This window comes from Octopus bimaculoides, chromosome 6, assembly GCF_046866305.1.
Source record: "Octopus bimaculoides isolate indiv1 chromosome 6, ASM4686630v1, whole genome shotgun sequence".
NCBI classification, from domain to species: domain Eukaryota; kingdom Metazoa; phylum Mollusca; class Cephalopoda; order Octopoda; family Octopodidae; genus Octopus; species Octopus bimaculoides.
Window position 1 is genome coordinate 109,523,099 of NC_142933.1, and position 23,122 is coordinate 109,546,220.

General features: G+C 35.9%; 1 protein-coding gene across 1 annotated transcript in view; it reads left to right on the forward strand.

The window, feature by feature from the left end:
• LOC106870442 (dedicator of cytokinesis protein 3) overlaps positions 1–23,122 on the forward strand; it is a 272,055-nt gene that overhangs the window by 225,071 nt on the left and 23,862 nt on the right. Inside the window, 9 exon segments of the mRNA XM_089354408.1 lie at positions 1,100–1,363; positions 1,852–1,897; positions 1,900–1,934; positions 3,074–3,199; positions 5,226–5,332; positions 7,294–7,375; positions 11,490–11,531; positions 15,536–15,556; positions 22,201–22,332. Of these exon segments, the coding sequence (XP_089210534.1) occupies positions 1,100–1,363; positions 1,852–1,897; positions 1,900–1,934; positions 3,074–3,199; positions 5,226–5,332; positions 7,294–7,375; positions 11,490–11,531; positions 15,536–15,556; positions 22,201–22,332 (855 nt within the window).

Consider the following 23,122-nt stretch of genomic DNA (forward strand, 5'->3'; position numbering starts at 1 on the left):
TATATTATATATGTGTATATATATATATATATATATGTGTATATATATATATGTGTATATATATATATATATATGTATGTATATGTGTATACATGTATATATATATGTATATATATATATATATATGTATGTATATGTGTATACATGTATATATATATGTATATATATGTGTATATATGTATATATATGTGTGTATATATATGTGTGTGTGTATATATAAATGACGCTGGCAACAATCATTTGAGCATGATCGTTGCTGGCATTGCCTTACTGGCACATGTACCGGTGGTACGTGAAAAACAACATTTGAGCATGGTTGTTGCCAGTGCCGCCGGACTGGCTCCCGTGCAGGTAGCACATAAAAACACCTTTTGAGCGTGGTCGTTGCCAGAACCACCTGACTGGCCCTCGTGGTGGTGGCACATAAAAAGCACCCACTACATTCTCAGAGTGGTTGGCATTAGGAAGGGCATCCAGCTGTAGAAACTTTGCCAGATCAGATTGGAGCCTGGTGCAGCCTCTGGCTCACCAGTCCTCAGTCAAACTGTCCAACCCATGCCAGCATGGAAAGCGGACATTAAACAATGATGATGATGATGGTATATATACATATATGTATGTATGTATGTATATATGTATGTGTATATATATATATATATATATATATATATATACATATACCATCATCATCACCACCATCATTTAATGTCCGTTTTCCATGCTGGCATGGGTTGGATGCTTTGACTGAGGTCTGGAGAGCCAGCTGCTGCACCAGGCTCCAATCTGGCAAGGTTTCTACAGCTGGATGCCCTTCCTTAACGGCAACCACTCTGAGAGTGTAGTGGGTGCTTTTTACGTGCCACTGGCACGGGGACCAGTAAGGGGGTACTGGCATTGGCCACGTTCGGATGGTGCTTTTTATTTGCCATGGGCACAGGAGCCAGTCAGGGGGTACTAGACATGTATATGTGTGTGTATATGTATGTGTGTGTGTATGTATGTATATATATATATATATATATATATATATATATAAAAATGTGCGCATTTGTGTGTGTGTATGTATGTATATATAAATATGTGTTTTCTTCGTTCCCAGACTCTCTGTATAGAGCGATCTATAATCAAGACTGTTGAAAAATTACCTGGAATTCTCCGATGGTATGAAGTGGAGAGCATCGACGTTGAGAACCTAACTCCAATTGAAGGTGCGATTGACCTGATGAAGCAGGTGACCAAAGATTTGATAATCCAAATAGAAAAATGTCAGATCAAACCAACCTCCGAGCTTACTTTACTGTCTATGAAACTCAGGGGAACTATCAATGCTACTGTGAATGGAGGCATAGCCAAATATCAAGAGGTAACTCGCTTTAATAGCCTTCTCATTGTCATTGTCATCACTGTCGTCGTGTTCCTCGTCGTCATCATTTAACATCCATTTTCCATGCTGGCATGGGTCGGACAGTTTGACAGGAGCTGGTAAGGCTGGAGAGCTGTACCAAGCTCCAATTGTCTGTTTCAGCATGGTTTCTATGGCTACATACCCTTCCTAATGCCAACACAGATGCTTTATACATGGAACCAGCAGAGATGCTTACCATTATCTTTAACATTTTCATCATTGTCATCATAATCATCATTGTCATTATCACCACCACCACCGTCGTCATCATCATCATCATCATCATAATCGTCATTATCACTACTACCACCATCACCACCACCACCACCATCATCATCATCATCATCATCATCATCATCATTGCCATAATTTTTTATTACCAAATTTCCATTCCCTTCCGTTTGGCTTTTCCTGTTATTTTCGAAATGTTTTTCTTGCTATTCTAGGCATTTTTTACTCAAGAATTTGCTGCCAAATACCCAGATGAATTAAATCATTAGAAGAATTAAAAGCTGTCATGCTACGCCAAGTAAGTCTGTCTTTCTCTTTTGTTGCCCATTAATTTCATTCTCTCCTAATTAAGAATGTAATTATCATTGTATTACTAGGGGACTAACTATTACTTCTACCACTACTAATGTTACTGCTACTACAAGATTATATATACTACTACATGATTATATATAATACTACTACTACTACTACTACATGTGAAGGTGCATAGCTCAGTGGTTAGAACATCAGGCTCACAATCATGAGGCAGTGAGTTTGATTCCCATACTGGGCTGTGTGTTGAAGTTCTTGAGCAAGACACTTCATTTCATGTTGCTCCAGTTCTCTCAGCTGTAGAAATGAGTTGTGGTATCACTGGTGCCAGGTTGTATTGGCCTTTGCCTTTCTCTAGGATAACATCAGTGGCATGGAGAAGGAAGGCCAGCATGCATGGGTGACCGCTGGTCTTCCATAAACATCATTGTCCGGACTCGTACCTCGGAGGGGAACTTACTCTTTACCCTATGAGCATATAATCGTGTGGAGAGGAGAGACTGGTATGCATGGGTGTCTGCTGGTCTTCTATAAGCATCATTGCTCGCACTTGTACCTCGGAGGGGAACTTTCTAGGTGCAATCCCATGGTCATTCATGACCGAAGGGGTACTTTACCCTTTACTACTGCAACTACCACTACTAATGCTACTGCCATGCTGTTCCATGTTTCCTACTCTGTAAACATTGAACGTTGTTATTTGATATTTAAAGTATGTCTCTACAGATTTTCTTCAGAATGTGTATCTAAAGATAAACTTAAAAGCAAGGAAAACAATGCCCTTCTAACACAAAAGGACAGGACACAGTATTGCTTATAAACCTTTAGTATACTTGGTAGAATATGCCATGGTTGTAAAACAAAATGTGGTGTCCCTACCAGCATTTAACTGACATTTAAATACTCTCTCTCTCTTCCTCCTCTTCTCCTATTTCTTGCTCCCCTCTGTCTTGTCTCAGTTTCTATGTCTCTCTCTGTCTGCATACTTGCCTCTCTCTCTCTCTCTGCTGTTATTTTCTCTGTACTTTTTCTCTCACTCTCTCACCCTTCACAAATCCTCTGTCTTTCTATATCTGCCACTCGTTTCTATATTCTGTACCCATTTTATTTTCTTTCTTTCAGCTTCAAGTTCTTGAAAATGGTCTAACTTTACATGGGAACCATGTCACTGATGCTATTTTGCCTTTACATAAAACAATGGAAGAAAATTTGGTTATTTTGAAGAAAAATATTAAACATGCAATTACTGTAAGTTTCTAACATGAAGACTTTCTCCTTTACTTGTTTCAATCATTAGACTGTGGCCATGCTGGGGTACCGTCTGCAAGAAATTTTAGTCAAATGAATCAACCCCGATTCTAATTCTCTTTTAAAAAGCCTGATACTTTTTCTATTGGTCTCTTTTGCCGAACTGCTAAGTACACAGGGGTATAAATGCACTGACACTGATTGTCAAGTGGTGGCAAGAGATAAACACAGATACACATAGATAGATATGATAGGCTTCTTTCAGTTTCCATCTACCAAATCCACTCACAAGGCTTTGGTTGACCTGAGGAATAGTAGAAGACACTTGCCTAAGATGCCACATAGTGGGACTGAACCTGGAATCATGTGGTTGGGAGGCAAGCTTCTTACCACACAGCCACACTTTTAATTTTTCATTTTTCAAAATTTCTTGCAAGTTTTTAAAAAAAACAATTCTTCATCTTAAGAAAGTCTAGTACACTTCTTCATCATCCTTCATCATTTAATGTCCATGTTCCATGCTGGCATGGGTTGGACAGTCTGATAAGATCCAATAGATCGAAGGATTGCATTGTGCTTCAAGCTCTGTTTGGGATGGTTTCTACAGCTGGAGGCCCTTCTTAATGTGAACCACTTCACAACATGGCACCAGCACTAGTGGAATCATCATACAGCTTGCAAAATTAGAAAATGGTGTTTCTTTATGCTAGGAGAATAAAGAATAGAGAGGGATAAAGTGATGAGAGAAAAAGGCTGCAGCAGAACAGGTTTCTTGTTGTAGAGGAGCAACACATTGGATAATATAGCCCAAGGTACACTATGCTAGATAAAGACAGGAATGTCTTTAGTTACAGATTTATTCAATCAAAGCCAACATCACTGATCTCCCTTGAGTGACTTCTGTCAGTAAGGTAGACTAAGGCAAGCAGTAATGTCAGCTTCAAATTTCAGCACAAAGCCAACAATTTTGAAGGGGCAGGTAAGTTGATTACATTGACACCAGTGCAATACCAAAATGATGAAAGGCAAAGTTGAGCTCTGCGGAATTTGACTTCAAAATGTAAAGATAGATGAAATGCTGCTGCTAGGCAATTTTGCCCAGCATGCCAATGACTGTGCCAGCTCTCGCTGCCTTAATAAGGCTGGCAGTGATATGAAGTGTTTGTTCTTATGCACTGCCAAAATGTGCAGGAAAGACCTTTAAACTGATTCAGTAACCAAATAGAAGCTCCTAAGTATTGACAAGTGTTGTTGCTGTGTGGTAAGAAGTTTGCTTCCCAATCACATGGCTCTGGGTTCAGTCCCACTGCAAGGCACTTTAGGCAAGTGTTTTCTTCTATAGTCCTTGACTGACAAAAGCCTTGTCAGTGAATTTAGCACACAGAAACTGAAGGAAGCACATTACATGTATATGTGTGTGTGTGCATGTGCATGCATGTATGCATGTAAGGAAGTTGGTTGTGTGTGAGTGTCTTCTTGTCTTGACATCATGTGATACTTGCAAACAAGTAGCACCTTCATACAAGTGATGTCTATTATTTCCAATGTTGTTTGGAAACTGGAGAGGTTTAACAACAGAAAGAGTTTCTGATCACAGAAAACCTGCCTCAGTAAACTCTGTCTGAGCCATGCAAGCATGGAAACGTGCATGTTTAAAGCTTTAGCATTCAAATTAGCTTGACCTGGCCAAAATTTTCTTCCTCTTTTCTGTTCAAATTAACCAGAACCAACCTTGCACATCTACCCTACAATGTTATTGTAAAAATAAAAAATTCCATCATCATAATCTTGAGGCTTTGAGATAATCCATGATTAATTCAAAACAATGTGAATAAATAATCAAAACACTTGGCAGAGAAATCTGACTGTTAAAGGCTTAAACAACCATTTTATTGCTTCTTTTATTAATTTTTCCAAATATTTCTTTAGACAAAATATCTAACTACAACTCTCTGAGTTTCCATTTCCTTTATTTCACATCAATGTTATCCATATTCTTATTAGATTATCAATTTCTTTCTCCAAGGGCTCACCATCTTTTGGTCGAATGCACCAGACACCTTCAAACCGTTTAGATTTGTTTGAAGATCGACCAAGTACCCCCAGCACGGGATCCATTCACTCAAACAGCAGGTTTGTTTCCTTTTTTTTTGTTTTGTCTTTCCCCTTTCTATTTTCTTGCTCCTAATTTGATTTTAGAATCTTTTTAGGAAACGGTTATTCTTGTGGATTTACATCTTGGTAAATTTGGGTGTTTCTTTGAATCGTTATCATTTAATGTCCACTTTCTAAGCTGGTATAGATTGGACAGTTTGACAAGGAGCTGGCAACAGATAGCAACATCTTACATGGGTGAAGACCTTCTTTAGCCTGGGGTGCCAGTATTCCTCCTTTCCCTGCCCACTGTCTTTGGTGCTTGACATTTTTATAGAGAACCCATTTCTCATTACCAGTCACTATTCAGTCCAAAAAAGGTTTGTTCATGAGATGTGACAGCAAAGATGATTAGATTCAGAAAGTTCGACCCAATTTGTTGAATTCTCTGATGGGGTGCAGGTGTTGATGAATGGTTGAACGACCAAATCCAAGCTTCTCTGCTATTTCCTCAACAGTTACAATGGAATTTTGTTCCACCAGGGTTTGCAGGATGTCCTCGCTGAACTCTACAGATCTTCCAAGATGAGGCTCGTCTTCTAGGCAGTAGTTTCCGGTTCAGAATTTCTGGAACCACTGTTGACATTGGCCTACACTTATTGTCCAATCCCCTTATACTGCATTAATATTCCTTGCACTTTCCGTTACGTTGTTGCCTTTATTGAACTCATAGAGCAAAATATCCCGAATATGCTCCTTTGTCACTTCCATTATTGTTTTGAAAAAATAACTAATAAAACTGAACTTCACTTTTTAAAACTTGCACTAAGAATAAGTACAAGGTAAAATTACTACCTGCTTTTATAGCAAGTTGATGCAGGTAGTTTACCTCATCCCCCTCTAACATGCAATTGGAAAAACTGCATTATTTATAGGATGGCCCAGTAATTACATACATACATACATACATATATATATATATATATATATATATATATATATATATATATATATGAGTCTGCATGCATGTTTACAAAACTATGTTGAGCTACTGCTATGAACAGTGACGTTATTCTTTGTGGTTGGGCTGCAATCAGTGACATCTATTGACAGTTTCCTGAGAAACAAATCACCCACTAGCTCTTCACTCTTAAATACTTCTGTTCTATTTTGTAAATGATCCCAATTATTTTAGTGTGGAAGCCTCATGAGATTTTGTTTTGAGAGATTTTAAGAATTTATCTGGAAATAGACAAATGAAAATAATATTGGGCCACTTTCCATCATGGGTTCCTAAAATCCCATGTCTGCTGCTGGTTTCTGGCTAGCAATAGCCAAACTGCTTGAGGAAGCTCTCAAGTTTCTAAGTTGAATGATTTTTTTTTCTTGAGCTTTGAGACTCTTAAGACTAGTTTCCCAGCCAGCCCCCGCCCTGACTGGCTCCTGTGCTGGTAGCACGTTAAAAGCACTATCTGAATGTGGCTGATGCCAGTGCCGCCTGACTGGCTCCTATCCCGATGGCACGGAAAAAGCACCCATTACACTCTCGGAGTGGTTGATGTTTGGAAGGGCATCCAGCTGTAGAAACACTGCCAGATCAGATTGGAGCCTGGTGCAGACCTCTGGCTCACCAGTCCCCAGTCAAACCGTCCAACCCACGCCAGCATGGAAAACGGACGTTAAACAATGATGATGATGATAAATGACCAAAACCACAATATTCCCCTTGAACCGGATATGGGTCCATAGCAGCAGTCAAGGCCTGCAGTTTTTGAGAGTAGGGATCAAGTTGATCGCACCGACCCTACTACTTGACTAGTATTTTAGTTCATTGACCCCAGAGATGAATGGGAAAGTTGGCCCTAGCAGGATTTGAACTCAGAATAAATTTGACCTGCATGCTAACAATTCTGCCGGCTTACCACCTTTGTATAATTATTAATGTCCAAGAAATGACATTCTGATAGTAAATTTTATAATTTTGTTTCTCTTTTCTGTAGCAATCGGTCTTCTACCTTGTCAGCTGATACTGGGTTCCATGATGAAGACAATTCCTTCAATATATATTCAGAAATGAAAGAGGTAAACACATTGTTCACACATTTGACAGAAAGAATTATTTACCATTTACTAAAAGAAACAATTCTTGCTATGGTAGCCACGTACAGTGATGTCATAAATTTGAATATCTATTCAACCTACACCACTGTAGGATATTAAATGTACAAACCTGTTTCTTTTTAATTATGGGAAAATCAAAAAGATGTAAATGCACATCAGTAAATAGTGGTTAATTCAAAGACACACAGTAAAATCTTTGGAATGTAGAAGTCAATTTATTTGTATAATTCAACACTGTACTTATGGAATGTACTTGAGAAAAAAACAGTAAGAGTTTTTTCTTAATGCTTTTGGTTGATTAATTATTGCCATAAAAAGATTAACCAAATCTATCAGATTGCTTTCTCTCTCTTTCTCTGAACAATTTGCAAATGTTTTATTTAATTAAATTCTTTTTAATTATTCAGATTATGTGCCACAGTTCATCTCGCGTGATTGATTTTGAAATTTTATATATATATAATTCTATGTGACAAAAGTATTATACATTTTGTACATACATCTATAGATACCGCATATATGATGTGATGTGTATATTTACTGGTATGGACAAAATAGAGAGAACTCAGATACATGCAGTAGAGTAAATATATGTTTTTTGCCTTAGTGTTACAAGCTGACTTACAACTGCAATACTTCAAGTTTCGTGTTGAAAGGGTGATATTGGATGGTAGGGCAATGGAGAAAGTTTTCAAGACTTTGTCATTAATTTTCCTATTTGAGAATTTCTAGTTTAGTGTGGAACATGAAGTACAACTCTAACAACAAAAAAACTGTATGCATGTGTGTGTGTGTGTGTGTACACATATATATTATTTAATTGGCAGCAGTCACAATGTGACACGAAGGCCAAGAGTTTCGTGCAGTGGCATTTACCAATTTCATAAGCGCCAATGCACTAAGCCTTCACCCTTTGAGTCACTTTGTAACTGCTGATTTAAATAACACACATACACACAGACACTCACATGCAAAATAATTACATTCATGTGTGTGTGTGTGTGTGTGTGTGTATTGGAGACTGTCAACTTCTCAATTCTTTACTCAATCTTTCTCATTTTTAGTCTTTGGATGATTCTAATCAGTAGAACAAAGAAAACTTATACGTAGGTATAATAATAATAAATAATAATAATAATGATAATAATAATAAATAATAATCCTTTCTACTATAGGCAGAAAGCCAGAAATTTGGAGGGATGGAGGGAGGGGGCTAATCATTTACATTGACTCCTGTGCCTGACTGGTAATTATTGACCTCAGAAGTATGAAAGGCAATAATTATGATAATCCTTTCTACGATAAACACAAGGCTTGAAATTTTTGGAGCAGGGATTGGGGTGGGGGCTTGTTGATTACACGAACCCCAGTACTTGACTGGTACTTTATTTTAATCGATCCCAAAAGGATGAAAAGCAAAGTCGACCTTGGCAGAGTTTGAACTCAGAATGTAACAACAGATGAAATACTGCTAAGCACTTTGCCTGGCGTGCTAACGAGTCTGCCAGCTCGCCACCTTAATAGTAATTACAATAATAATGATGATGATGATGATCTTATTGTATACAGTGCTCTAGTGCACTACTTCTTGGAATATATAAACTCACAGGGGCAAAGTGGCTGAGTTCCTTTCAAGTGTTGGGCCTCACAGAAGCTATGACTGAAACCTTTGGCATTCTGTCCTGCTTGAGAAGAAGACCCATCAAGCTGAGCAAAATCGCAGTTGTGGCAGATACCGGTTGGCACATAAAAGCACCCATTACACTCTTGGAGTGATTGGCGTGAGGGAGAGCATCCAGCAGTAGAAAACATGCCAAATCAGATTGGAGTCTGGTGCAACCTTCCAGCTTGCTAGCCCTGGTCAAACCGTCCAACCCATGCCAGCATGGACAATGGATGTTAAATGAGGATGATGAAACTGGCACTCCATCAGTTACTATGACCAGGGTTCCAGTTGATCCAATCAACGGAACAGGCTGCTCATGAAATTAACGTGCAAGTGGCTGAGCATTCCACAGACATGTGCACCTTTAACTTGGTTCTCAGAGAGATTCAGTATGACAAGGCTGGCTCCCTTTGTATTACAGGTACAACTTTTCCCAGCTGAGTGGACCAGAGCAACATGAAATAAAATGTCTTGCTCAAGGACACAATGTACCACTGGGAGTTGAACCTATGACCTTACAATTGTAAGCCAAATATCCCTACCGCTAAGCCATGTGCCTTTATTGGAATATCTAGCAAAACATGAAGAAAACAAATGAATTCCCTAAGTTTGATTGAAGGCTGAAAAACCATTGAATAATATAAAACCAAAACTTTTTGAAAATCATTGGCAGAAGAGATTCATAAAGGGTTTGGGTATTAAATATAAATGCAGAAAAAATATTTTTAAAAAATACAATACAAATAAATAAATGGGTGTAGAAATTAGACATACAGGGTAAAATTGAATGTACATAAGTAAAAATTAGAAAAATATGTTGGAGATTTCATTGTTGAGCATCCATATTCCATATTGGCATAGGGTGGACAGAACGACAGGATCTGATGGGCCCAAGGACTGCATTATGCTCTAGTGTCTACTTTGGCATGGTTGGAATGGCTAGATGCCCTTCCTAAGGCTAACTATTCTACAGCATGTGCTGGGGGCTTTTTGCATGGCACCAGCATTAGTGAGGTCATCATGCAACTTGCAAGATTATGAACCCTAAAGGATTGCTGGGTCTTTGTGTCTTTATGCTAGGAGATAAGCAGTTAAAGTATGAGAGAAGAGCTGAAGTAGAACCGGTTTCTTGCTGTGAAGGGACCACATGGTTATTCACATTTTAGAAGGAAAGTGGTTGGGTATGGTTGGGGTGGAGTGGAGAAGAAATACTAATTGTGTAAGGGGGATAACAATGAATTAAGAATTAAGAAGAGGAATTTTTCAGTAATGGAGGTATGAAATATAACAGAGATGGCTGTGAGATTGTTTGGATTTCATTGATTTCAAAATATTTATGGTATTAGATATTTTGAAGTTTATAATGAGATGAGAACCAGTAGAAACCATTTTATATTTTCATGTTACTTTTCAAAGATTGCTCTCATCAATTTTATCATTGCAGCAGACATCATCAAGATGTTTAAGGTTATGTTGTTTATTTAGTCAAGGTGATAGCTTGAAGGAGTTTTATGAGTAGGGGCAATATAAAAACAAATTTATATGCAACTATTAAAAAATGATTTGGTAATTGAGAAATATTTGTCTCTTTAAATACTTGACTCTATTCAAGTTTTATCTTCTTTATTTTATATTTTTCACGTTTTCTTGTTAGCTTTTTATAGTTGCTTTGGAACGGTAGAGTTCCTAAATCCATATCCAACATTTCTCGATTTTCATAGTTTCATTATCAAGAAATGAAGGTGCAGGTATGGCTGTGTGCTAAGAAGCTCGCTTCCCAACCACATGGTTCCAGGTTCAGTTCCACTGTGTGACACCTTGGCCAAGTGTCTTCTTCTATCACCTTGGACTGACCAAAACCTTGTGGATTTGGCAGACAGAGACTGAAAGAAGGCCGTCATATATATTTATATGTGTGTGTCAGTGTTTGTCCCCCATGACAGCTTGACAACTAGTGTTGGTGTGTTTATGTTCCCATAACTTAGTGGTTCGGCAAAAGTGATTGATAGAATAATTACCAGGCTTTTAAAAAAATAACTACTTGGGTTGATTCATTTGACTAAAAATGTCTCGATAGTACTCCAGCATGGCTGCAGTCTAATGATTGAAACAAGTGAAAGATGAAAGATGAAAAATGAATTACAACTATGAAGGTCTAAAGACATCAGAAGTCTACCATTCCAAGCCAACTGTAAAAAAAGCTAACAAGAAAATATGAAAAATATAGCATAAAATATGAAATAAAGAATATAAAACTTTGATATAGTTGAGTATTTAATGAAACATACATAAAAGAGGCTGTTCCCCATATATATAGAGATGTCTATTGAATTTAAACTTCTGAGGAAATGTCTCATTCCTTTATTTCTCTTTCATTGACATGCCTGCATGTTTTTCTTTGTTCTTCAGAAAACTGTTGCCAAATCTCATTCGCATGTCAGCCTGTCTGTGGTTGGTATATTTCAGAACAATACTCATTTTCTTATTCTTTGTCAATTCTCCATCATGAACCTTTTGTTGTGTTGATGTCTTGGCTTCCAATTCCATATTTAGATTTCTTCCTCTTAGTTTTTGGTATTTTGTTTCTTCACTGCACCAATTTGTCTTCCTAGGTCCTTCCAGGTTGTTGTTTTTTTTGTTTTTGTTTTTTAGATGACTGAAATTTTCATAATTATTGCTTCCCAAACATGATGTTATTACTGTAGGTGTGATTCAGTTTTGACTATAGTTACAACTGTCAGTCCTCTTTGCACTTACAGGTACACATATGCATGAACAAACCTACTGGTTTAATCCTTTAGTCACTTTGTGATCCTCCCCTCTTACCTATCTTGGTTGTATTCTTTTGTAAAGTTGTGATATATATATATATATAATAAGTGAAGAAGTGTTATAGGTATTATATTTTTCCTTTTGGTTATAATTAAATGACCACGCTAGCTACTATGTGATATAAATCACATAATGCACATGACTAAATCACTGTTATCATCTACGTCTATAGACATGATGTTTGATTAGTCACCTGCATGTTGATGAAACAATTGTAAACCATGGAATAAATGTAACACCACATACTCCATTCTTCATTTTATATATATGATAGTTTGCCTTGAAGTAGTGACAGTCTGTACACGTGTGTGAAGATTCAATGTTGTTCTTACTGATATTGTCAGTAGTTTGTCTTATAAATGGAGACTGTAGTGGCTTTGTTGACATAGATTATAATATGCTCTTGCGTCCACTGACAATCAATGAGGGGAACTCTATGCATTTATTTGCTTTAGAAATAGCAACCAACCTCCCTCTTGAAAAAAGATGACCACATTCGATAATGTGGTCATGGGTGCTTGAGTAATGGGATGGGGTGGTCATTGTTGGAACACTTTTGATCAAAGAATTGCTTATTCAAGGCTGACCTATAGCAATCACACTGGAATTTATCCAGCCCTAAATAAATACTCTTTTAATCCTTTTGTTACCATTTTTCTGTTGAAATACACTTCCTGTAATTTCAATTAATTTTGAAGAATTTAGTAAAATAATTTAGTTGTTATTAAAGCTGGTGTTTGGAACATAAATTTTGATGGAATGTTTTTAGGTCATTTTAAAACTGGAAATTATAGATCCAGGGCTGATCTTGGGTTCGGTTGGTATCAAAAGGGTTGAAAGTGTTATAAACTTGAAATGCAGAGGTTACAGGTTCAAATCTACGGGTTGAACCTGGAAAGAACCTTTATTCTACATTATTTCAGTCTGGTAATGTTCGATAGAGTCCAGCAGTTGTTGCAGTGTGCTTTTACCCACATGTAGTGGTTGTCATGCCTATTCTAATGATAACTCCACATGTACAGTCATTCACTGTTAGATAAACTATCTTTCTTTGTGTAAATCAATATGAGAACCTCGACTTGCTAAAATTAGCAGCCAAATCTCCCTGAAATGGTACCTTATCATTAATGTAGTCCAGATGTAGAGAAGAAAAAAAAAACAGAATGATCATAACTGGATTGATCAAGCAAACCTATGATTGAAAGCAAAGTTGACCTGGGGTTAAACAACAATATAATCTTGCTCAGTTTTAAAGAGTTCATATTGCAGATGAAGTAGAAAACATTTAGCTTAGACTATTCAACATGACAAGATAAGAAGCTGTGTGTGTGTGTAAGATATTAAACTATCAATCTGGAGACCATGGTTTTATTATCGCCCATACATGTGCACAAAGAGGGAGACAACACAATACAAATGGGGGTCATATACATTTGTATGGGTTTAAAAATTTACGACAGATGATTAATGAATGAAACACAAAAAACATTTACACATACAAAAATAACACAATGAAGCATTAAAAACAGGTCAGCTCCGACCCCACAAGCCCTGGTAATCTTTCTGATGTGTTCACGCAGGGCCTTTCACTCCCAACATACATGCCACATGCGTCCATCGTTTATTGGACACATGCTCTGACAGGCACCTCCTTTCCAGCCCCACCTTCCTTTTAAGGTGAAAGGTAAAACATTCACCAGGGCGAGGCCGGAGACGAAGCTGTCTGTTACAATTCCAGTACATAGCTTCCATTCACCAGACTGAAGAATAACAATGTTACCACAATCAATTGGTATGATATGAAGAGAGTTTTGTTTCTCATCTGTTTGGTATTATTGAACTCCTTGTGACTTTATCACTTAAACTCCTCGTAACATTAGAAATGTATTTTTCCTAAAATATTTATTTTGAAAAAAAAAAAAACCCACTATATTTGGTAAAGTATGTATAAAACTATGAGTCAAATTAAGCTTCTCTTTTCCTGCCTTTTGAAAGTTCATATCACTTCATTGGTATTAGGGTTGTGTCTGTTGTTAAGACACAGTTCATCCTCTTTTTAAATAAGTACCACAAAAAGGTGCCATCATCATCATCATCATTATCATTGTTGTTGTTCAACTGTAACATTCAGACTTGTACAAACCTTCCTCTGCCTGTTGCAGCTTTCATTATCAATTGTGTTCCTGAGGTCAAAAGCTAAATCCAGGCCTTCATCAGGATTTGAACCCCTTGCGGGTATTTAAACTCTGAATACTAAGAGTTGAAACTGATCCCGCAAGGTGTTCTCACCTGACACATTAACAATTCATCCAAACAATTGCACAGGAGTGGTCCCTTATTTATCACTGCTGAATTTGAACTAAAAGCTCAAAGTATTAGAATAAATACCACAAGGTATTTTTCCTGATACTCTTACAGCAATACCGATTTGTGTCATTTGGTGCCATTAAATTTTCATGGGCCTGGAAAAGGGATCACTTAACCATTTTACTATGTTAAAACTTTTACCATATTTATTTGAGTATAATACGCACCCCATTCACCTCATTTTTAAACTTATAAATGTTAAGTACACTTATTTATATACCAGAACTATATGAATGAAAGTATTTAAACAGAAGTGTAACAAAAGTGCTTAACATTTTTCCATTATGGTTTTATAGCCTTCTCTATCAGCTGACTTTACAGCAAGTACAGTTTTACAGTCTAATTCTAAAAAGTCACTTTTCAATTTTTCTTTTGGAAATGTGTGAACTTTTCCAATGTGTTTTAGACAGCAATTATAATAAATTTGACTAAACATTTTTTCTGTACATCATATCAATAAGGAAAGTCTGTGCGTATTATACATGAGATTTTATTTTTTGTTTGAAATTTCATGACCCTCAATTTGTGCAGCATATTATATATAAGGACATATTATTATATACCAATTGTATACGAGGGTATATTATATACAAATGAATATAGTATGTATTCCAATATATCAGGCATATCTCCTTGTAATAGCAGTGGATAAAAGAAGTGTCTTCAATTTTCAATATTTATATGTTAGTTTGCATGTGGAATTATGTATCTTTTTTCTATTACTTATGTATAAAGGTGTGTGTGTGAGCGTACATGTATGTATGTATGTATGTGTGTGTTTGTATATATATATATATATATATATATATATATATATATATATATATATATATATTAATGTATTTCTTGTTTATTAATGTCATTCATATTTCTTCTTTATTGTTTTTTTTTGTTTTCCAATTTGTAACGAGTGCCATGGTGCAAGAAATAAGCTCCAAGAGAGCAATGTCAAAGACCTGATTTCAATTTTTGATTGAAACCACTTCACACCAACATATATTAACATATATCAACATATATTACCATATATGCTTTAAATGACATAAATGCCACAAAATCTCGCTTCCTTTCTTGTTATAAAGCAGATCTTATATTAATTTAAATTTTAATAATTTTATTCATTCATTTAATATCTTTTTTCTTCCTAATTAGATAAAAAATTTCAGTATTGTTCATTATTAATGAAATATTCTTTATATATTAATAATAATATTATCTTTATATTTTCTTTTTATTTATTTATTACTATCAACCAGACCTTACCTGGATACTACAAGGTATCACCATTTTTTTTTTTTTTTCTGTTCTTCATCCTTGCACAAGAGAAATGAGTAATAGAAAATAATATATTATTAGCACCTGAAGAAGGTTGAAGAATTTATTTAGCTGAATTGTAGTGTAGATAGACTCATCAATACAACAATTAGGTCAATGAATCTATCTCGTTAGTGTATAAAATCTCTTGTAGTAATAATGCTGTTGGTAGTTTAGATATCCCAGGTGTTCATCTCTCTCTCTCTCTCTCCTTCCCTCTCTCTTTCTCATGCATAAACACTCACTCACACCCACACAACATCACTTTCGTTTCATGACACACCTCCCCGTCTTTCCTTAATTCCTTTCATTCTATCTCTCTATCCATCCATCTTTCTCTCTATTATTTTCCTCTCTGTCTGTCTCACTCTACCTCTTTTTTTCACCACACACACAATATGTATCCCCCTCGCCCTGTCACTCTTTCTCTCTTTCTAATTAACTAATTAATTAACTGAAACACACTACGTTCCAAGATGATATCATCTCATTATCTTTTTCCTTATTTTCTTGAAATTCTTCCTTTTAAAGTATAACATAAATTTTGTTAAACTAATCTGAGTTTAAGTTTTGGCATGGAAAATAGTAAACATTTGTGTATTTATATATATATATATATATATTTGTATTGCACTATCAAAAAAAGAGAAAAAAAAACCTGCATGTCAAAGTGTGTAATGTTATCCTAGATCTGTCCATATGTTTGATGTTTTGGTTACTCTTAAGCAATTTTGTCGGTTATTTCTGTATAGGAGTCAGGCTGACTAAAGCTACACAAGTATGACAACTCTCATATGTAAATCCATAGATTAGTTAATAAACTACCTCATATATTCACACAATGTTCTCAAATAAAGTCCTTTATACAGCACAGATTAAATTAGATATACGTCTGAAATTGCTGTTGTAGTTACAGTTTCCTAAACCTCATACAATTAATTACTCCAACACATTTTGATATCTTCACACTTTTGTCAGACATCACAGCTTTATTCTTTAACACATCCATTGTGTATAAATGGTTGCGTGGTTAAAAAGTTTGCTCTGTGATCACATGGTTTGACAAGAACTGGCAAGCTAGAGAGCTGCACCAGACTCCAATTATTCTGGCATGGTCTCTACAGCTGGATGTCCTTCCTATTGCCAACCACTTTACAAAGTGTACTGGATGCTTTTTATGTGGCACCAGCTTGAGGTTTTTATTTAACACAGTACCAGCTTGGGTACTTTTAGCATGGCACCAGCACCAATGATTTTTACAAAGTGCCATGGATGTTAAATTATGATGATGATATATACACAAAAATCCAAGACCACATCCTAAACAGAAGCTAGTAGTGACTCTCACCCGAATGGCAGGCTCTGAAACCTCCGTGTTTCATTACTCTGCTTCTTCTGATATTAGGGACACAACTGAATACTTTAAAGCACTTTGTCTACTGCTCCAGTCTGTTGATAAAGAAATGTGTCAATAGAACTGCTTTTCCTGTATTTATGTAGAAACTTCAACATAAAATAGAAGTGCATGCACACACACACACACACACACACACACACACACACACACACAACAATAACAATAAGTAGGGAGCTATAGTCAGCTGTTCCAATTCTCCCTTTTTGAATAGAACCATGTTTGAAAAATCTTTGGGACACTTCTCTCAAAATGCTGTCTCTGTTGTCTTTGTTTTTCCAGAAAAGACAGTCTCTGTCTTGTGTAGAAGTTTTCCTTTCTACTGAGAAGGTAGGATTGAGCAATGCACTTGCCATCTCCTGCCCACGTATACATACACATGCAATAGACAGTAAAGAATCCCCTGCATTACTTATTTGCACTAGAAATTCATGTAACCCTTCACATTGATCTATAAAGAATGGATGTGAGCATCAGAGGGGTTGGTAAATTCTTTGATGTCTGCCCACACTACAAATACACATTCAAAGCTAGCAAATGCTACTTGATAATGGTAGAATAAATAGTGTGAACATTGATGGCACTGAATTCAAGCTGTGTGTGTGTGCGTGCACACATGCACTATCTCTAAGACAATTTCACATCATCCGATTTCTTCTGTTGCCATGTGTTGAAGATAATTGGCAAAGATGTTTATGTTAGAAAATTGTTTGCAATAAAGGGTTCTCACATCAAAAAGGTGTGTATATATGTGTGTGTGTGTGCATGTATATATAATGTGTGTGTGTATATACATATATATATAATTCAGTTACAGGTTTTTATTAGCATCATGAAGGGATGGTGTATAATTGAAACAGCTGTAAGGGATAATGATCAATTTGTTGCTGATAACAAACTTTTATTAACTTCAAATATATATATATATATATATATATATATATATATATAAATTTTGGTCCAATAGTAGAACTTCTGCCATGTTTACAGAAGACATGGGTTCAATTCCCACTGGCAACTTTTGACTTTTTTTATCCAAAGGGACTTCTAACCCAATATTTGCATGCTATTATTTATAGCCTAATCTACTTTAAGTTCCCCTGTTAAAAATTATATATGCTAATAAAGAAGACAATAAAACTTAGAATTAATTGATAAATGTATACAAATGCTAATGTTTTTCAATCAATCAAAATGAAAAAAAAAGAAAATGAATAAAGACTTCATCCATCAAGTGGTAAGATGCTTGCTTCCCAATCACATGGTTCCAGGTTCAGTCCCACTACGAGGCACCTTGGACAAGTGTCATTTACTATAGCCTTGGGCTGACTAAAGCCTTGGGCTGACTAAAGCCTTGGGCTGACTAAAGCCTTGAGTGGATATATCTGTCTGTGTGTCTTTGTGTCTGTGTTTGTCCCTCACCACTGCTTGACAACCTGTGTTGGTGTGTTTACAACTCTGTGACTTAGCAGTTCAACAAAGAGGCTGATAGAATAAGTACCAGGCTTTACAAAGACAATATAATTAGTGAGGTTGATTCACTCGACTTAAAATTCTTAAAAAAACATTGCCCCAGCTTGGCCACAGTTTAATGACTGAAACAAGCAAAAGATTCGTTAAAGGAAGATAATTTGCCAAGAAAATTTTAATTACAGCAATTTATTTTTTCTTAATTATGCACAGTAAACTGTTCTAATTTTTACTCATCCTGAATAAATATGATCATACATCACATGGGGAGGTTGCCATTATTACTACATGTAGAGATAGATGCCATTAATACATGTAGAGACATGTTTAAATTTGTTGCATTTTCATCTCGGCCACATGAGAGCACATTCTTGTCCTCACCCCCACCCCCCTCTATAATTTACAAGAACTGTTTATTTCAGAATATTGACCATTTTTTCCTTCCAGACTTCCAAGAATTATTGTGTGTTATTTGTAGACTCTTTTCTTCAGAACCACTCTGCTATTAATTCTTCTCAGCAAATTGATATTTTCTGTTAATTCATGTTGTTTTGTATATTATTGAGTAATTCATTATTATTATTATTATTATTATTATTATTATTATTATCATTATCATTATTATTATTATTACTACTACTACCATTATTATCATCATCACAATCCTTGTTGTTGTTGTTATTATTATTATTATTATTGTTTATGCAAACATTTCATTTCTTTAGACTCGTTGAAGTATTGCTTATAATTAATCATTAAGAAAACTTACTAACAATTCTCTTTCTGCTCATTAGTGTCATTCACCCCGTCTGTTTTCCACACATGCACGCACACTCACGCGTGCGCGCGCACACACACACGTGTGAGTAACAGCAGCTCCTTTACAGGAAGAAACCTGTTCTGCTTTGGTGCCTTCTTGTACTTTAACTCCTGGCACAAAGGCACAGACTCTTGCGGTCAGTTGTCTTCCAAGCTGCATGGTCACCTTTCTGATGCTGGTGGCAGATATGAAAGCACCCTCTACCCACTGTAAAGTGGTTGGCACTAGGAAGGGCCAGGTCGAAATAGATGTTGGAGGATGATGTAGCCATTGGGTTTGTTGGATCCTGTCAAACCATCCAACCCATGTCAGCATGGAATATGGACATTGAATGATAAGGATGATGATGATTGTGTGTGTGTGTGTGTGTTTATATATGTAAAAAATTGGGTTCCACACTCCACACCAGTGCAACACTGATGAGGGGAAGAGCAAGTTTACATAATGTTTCCACAACTGTAATATATGTACAGGTGTGACTGTGTGGCAAGAAGTTTGCTTCGTTCTGGATTCAATCACTGTGTGACACCTTGAGCAAGTGTCTTCTACTATAGCCTCGGGCTGACCAAAGCTTTGTCAGTGGATTTGGTAGACAGAAACTGGAAGAAGCCCGTCGTATATATATATATATATATATATATATATATATATATATATGTCTGTGTTTGTGTTTGTATCCCCGTCATCGTTTGATAACTGATGTTCGTGTGTCTACATCCCTGAAACTTAGCAGTTCAGCAAAAGTAACCAATAAAATAAGTGCTAGGCTTACAAAGAATAAGTCCTGGAGTCAATTTCGTCGACTATAGGCGGTGCTCCAGCATGTCCACAGCCACATGACTGAAACAAGTAAAAGAATCAAAGAACATGTTTATTACAGCATTTTTGTCCTATGAAGCATTGAATGCCATACCTATTTTCTGTTTAATTTCTTTTATATATACATACATACATATATATATATATATATATATATATATATATATATATATATATATATATATCACAGCATTGACCAGACCATCAGATGATGTTAAACACTGCTGGCCACAATGCACTTCCAATTCTGTGTTGATTGCGCCATTCTTTTCCATCTTGACCGAAATTGCTTAACTAAATTGTCTTCTCACCATCATGGAGGCCTTCCAAATGGCCTTTTTCCATCTCTTGGATACCACTGGGCAACTGCACAGGTCCACCTGTTGTCTGTGAACCTGGCAATGTATCCATTGTGCTTTTAGTATTCTGCGATCACATCGTCCACTCCATTCTTGAATCATCTCATTTTGAATATTATTATTTTCATCAGTCCTTTACATGTGTGTGTGTATGTGTGAAGCCAAGTGAAATTATAGTTGTGGCCATTATCGGTGTCATATAACTGGCACCTGTGCTGGTGGCATGTAAAAAGCACCTTTCAAGAGTTGGGCGTCACAGAGACAATTTGGCCAATGCCATTGTTGCATAACTAACACCTGTGCCAGTGGCATGTAAAAAGCATCTTATGAACATTGGGCCTCATGGAGGCAATGACAAATGACCGAGACCTTTGGCATTATGTCATGCTTGAGAAGAAGACCCATCAAGCCAATTGAAATCATAGTTATGGCAGACACTGGTGTTACACAACTGGCACCCATGCCAGTTGCATGTGAAAGCACCCATTACACCCTTGGAATGGTTGTTGTTAGGAAAGGCATCCATCTGTAGAAACCATGCCAACTCAGACTAGAGTTTGATGCAACCCCTAAGCTTCCCAGCCCTGGTCAAACTGTCCAACCCATGCCAGCATGGACAACAGGCATTAAATGATGATGATGATGATATTTATGATTGATTGATTAAAACATTAATATTAAACCCTGACTGCATTTAACCACCATACATCAACTCATGTCTTTATTGTCTAGTTGTCTTCTCATTTGTTTTCTACTCAACATTTCATATAAATAAATTGGATTAATGGGCAAAATCTTACCAAATACCAGGTATTTATACCAGGTGTCACAATGTATTGTATATGGCTACTTCTGTTTCGCACCGGAAGCCACTGGTCAATAACTGTAAAAGACAGTCCGTTTGATGTTGTATGTATATAACTATTTAAGTTTGTGACAATGTATTGTTTGCTATTGTGAAGAAGGTTCTGTAATATCTTTAAAACTGAATTCTATTTTAGGTTATTGATTCTACCATCAAGTAACAGGAACCACTAATTCCAACTAAATATTTCTCTTTACTAGACATAACTTTATGTGTCTTCATCTTGTTTTAATTCTCTAACAATAACATCTTATTCATGATTCAATGTGGCACTCTCTTGTATAGTTTATACACCCTGAGTTCTTCTGCTGTTGCTTCTGTTATCTCTCCTAGTTTCAGAACCAAGCACAGACTTCTTTTTACTGCTTATAGAATCAAATTAATTTTTCTTCTTAACAGATCATAAATGTTTAGTTTTCTTTTTCGCACTCTCAGTCAATGAAAGTAAATCTAATCCATAATTATTCTGTCTCTTTATGTTACATCTGTATTCTGTCAAAACACGGCCATACTTGTTCAACCAACTTCGTTAAAGCAGACCAAAACAAGAAAAAAGAATTCTCATTGAGAATGAGATTTGCCATGGCCTCAGTGAAAACTGTTAATTCTATCCATCTATCTGAGTATATATACTAACACATATGTATATATAATCTTGAAAATATATATATGTGTATATATATATATATATATATATATATATATATATATATATATATGTATATATATATATATATGTATACATATATATATATATGTATGTATGTATATTTGTATAGATAGATAGATAGATATAGATTTATATATATATATATATATATATTACACACTAACTTCTCTAATTTACTAACACACTGTAGGAATCTGAGTTGCCAACTTTGCCTGATAAACAGCGCTCTTTGAAACTGCCAGTGCCGTTACCACCACAGCTCCCTAAAAGGAGTCGACCACATTCATTTGTTGCTACTGGATCCTCACTAATCCAGTTTAAGGTGTGTCAATATTGTAGTCAATCGAACCCTTTTTTTCGTGATTGCTTTCTTCCTAAATGGCGTCTCCTCTCATTCTTCTGCTTTTGCTTTTTCTTCTCAAAAGAAAATAAATTTTTAAAATTTTCTTTCTCTTCTTACCCTAAATATATTTTTCTTTACGTTTCCCCACCTCTGTTTCCATCCTCGGTTCTTCGATGGTTGTTTTCCTGTATTTTCTTTTACCCTTTGATTTCTTTAATTGATTTTTTTTATTTATTATTTCTTTTGTTCTTCTTTCAGCTCTTTTCAATTCTTTCATTTCACTGAAACATTTTTACCCCTTATTAATTTAATTTAAGGTTTCATTTATTTATACTATACATATGCATGCGTCTGTATGTATGTATATATATATATATATATATATATATATATATATATATATATATATACACATATATATATATATATGTATTTACGGAGATGCACTTGCATAGTAAGTGACCTGATCTGAGATCGTGTGCTGGAACGAAAACAATTGCAGCGTGGAATGTGTTTATAAGCCATTTAAAATAACACACAAAATCCGTTAGATTCACTTCAACATTTAAATTTAATTTGTCAAAATATTTTCGTCGCTTTGAGACCGCGACCTGTTCACTGACAAAATTCTGTGCTGCATCCGAGAAAGTAATAGTTAGTTCATGATATATATGTACATGTGTATGTATGTATTTATGTATGTATGTATGTGCGTGTACATGGGTGCGCGTATGCATCTGTGTACATGCGTATGCATGTGTGCATGCCT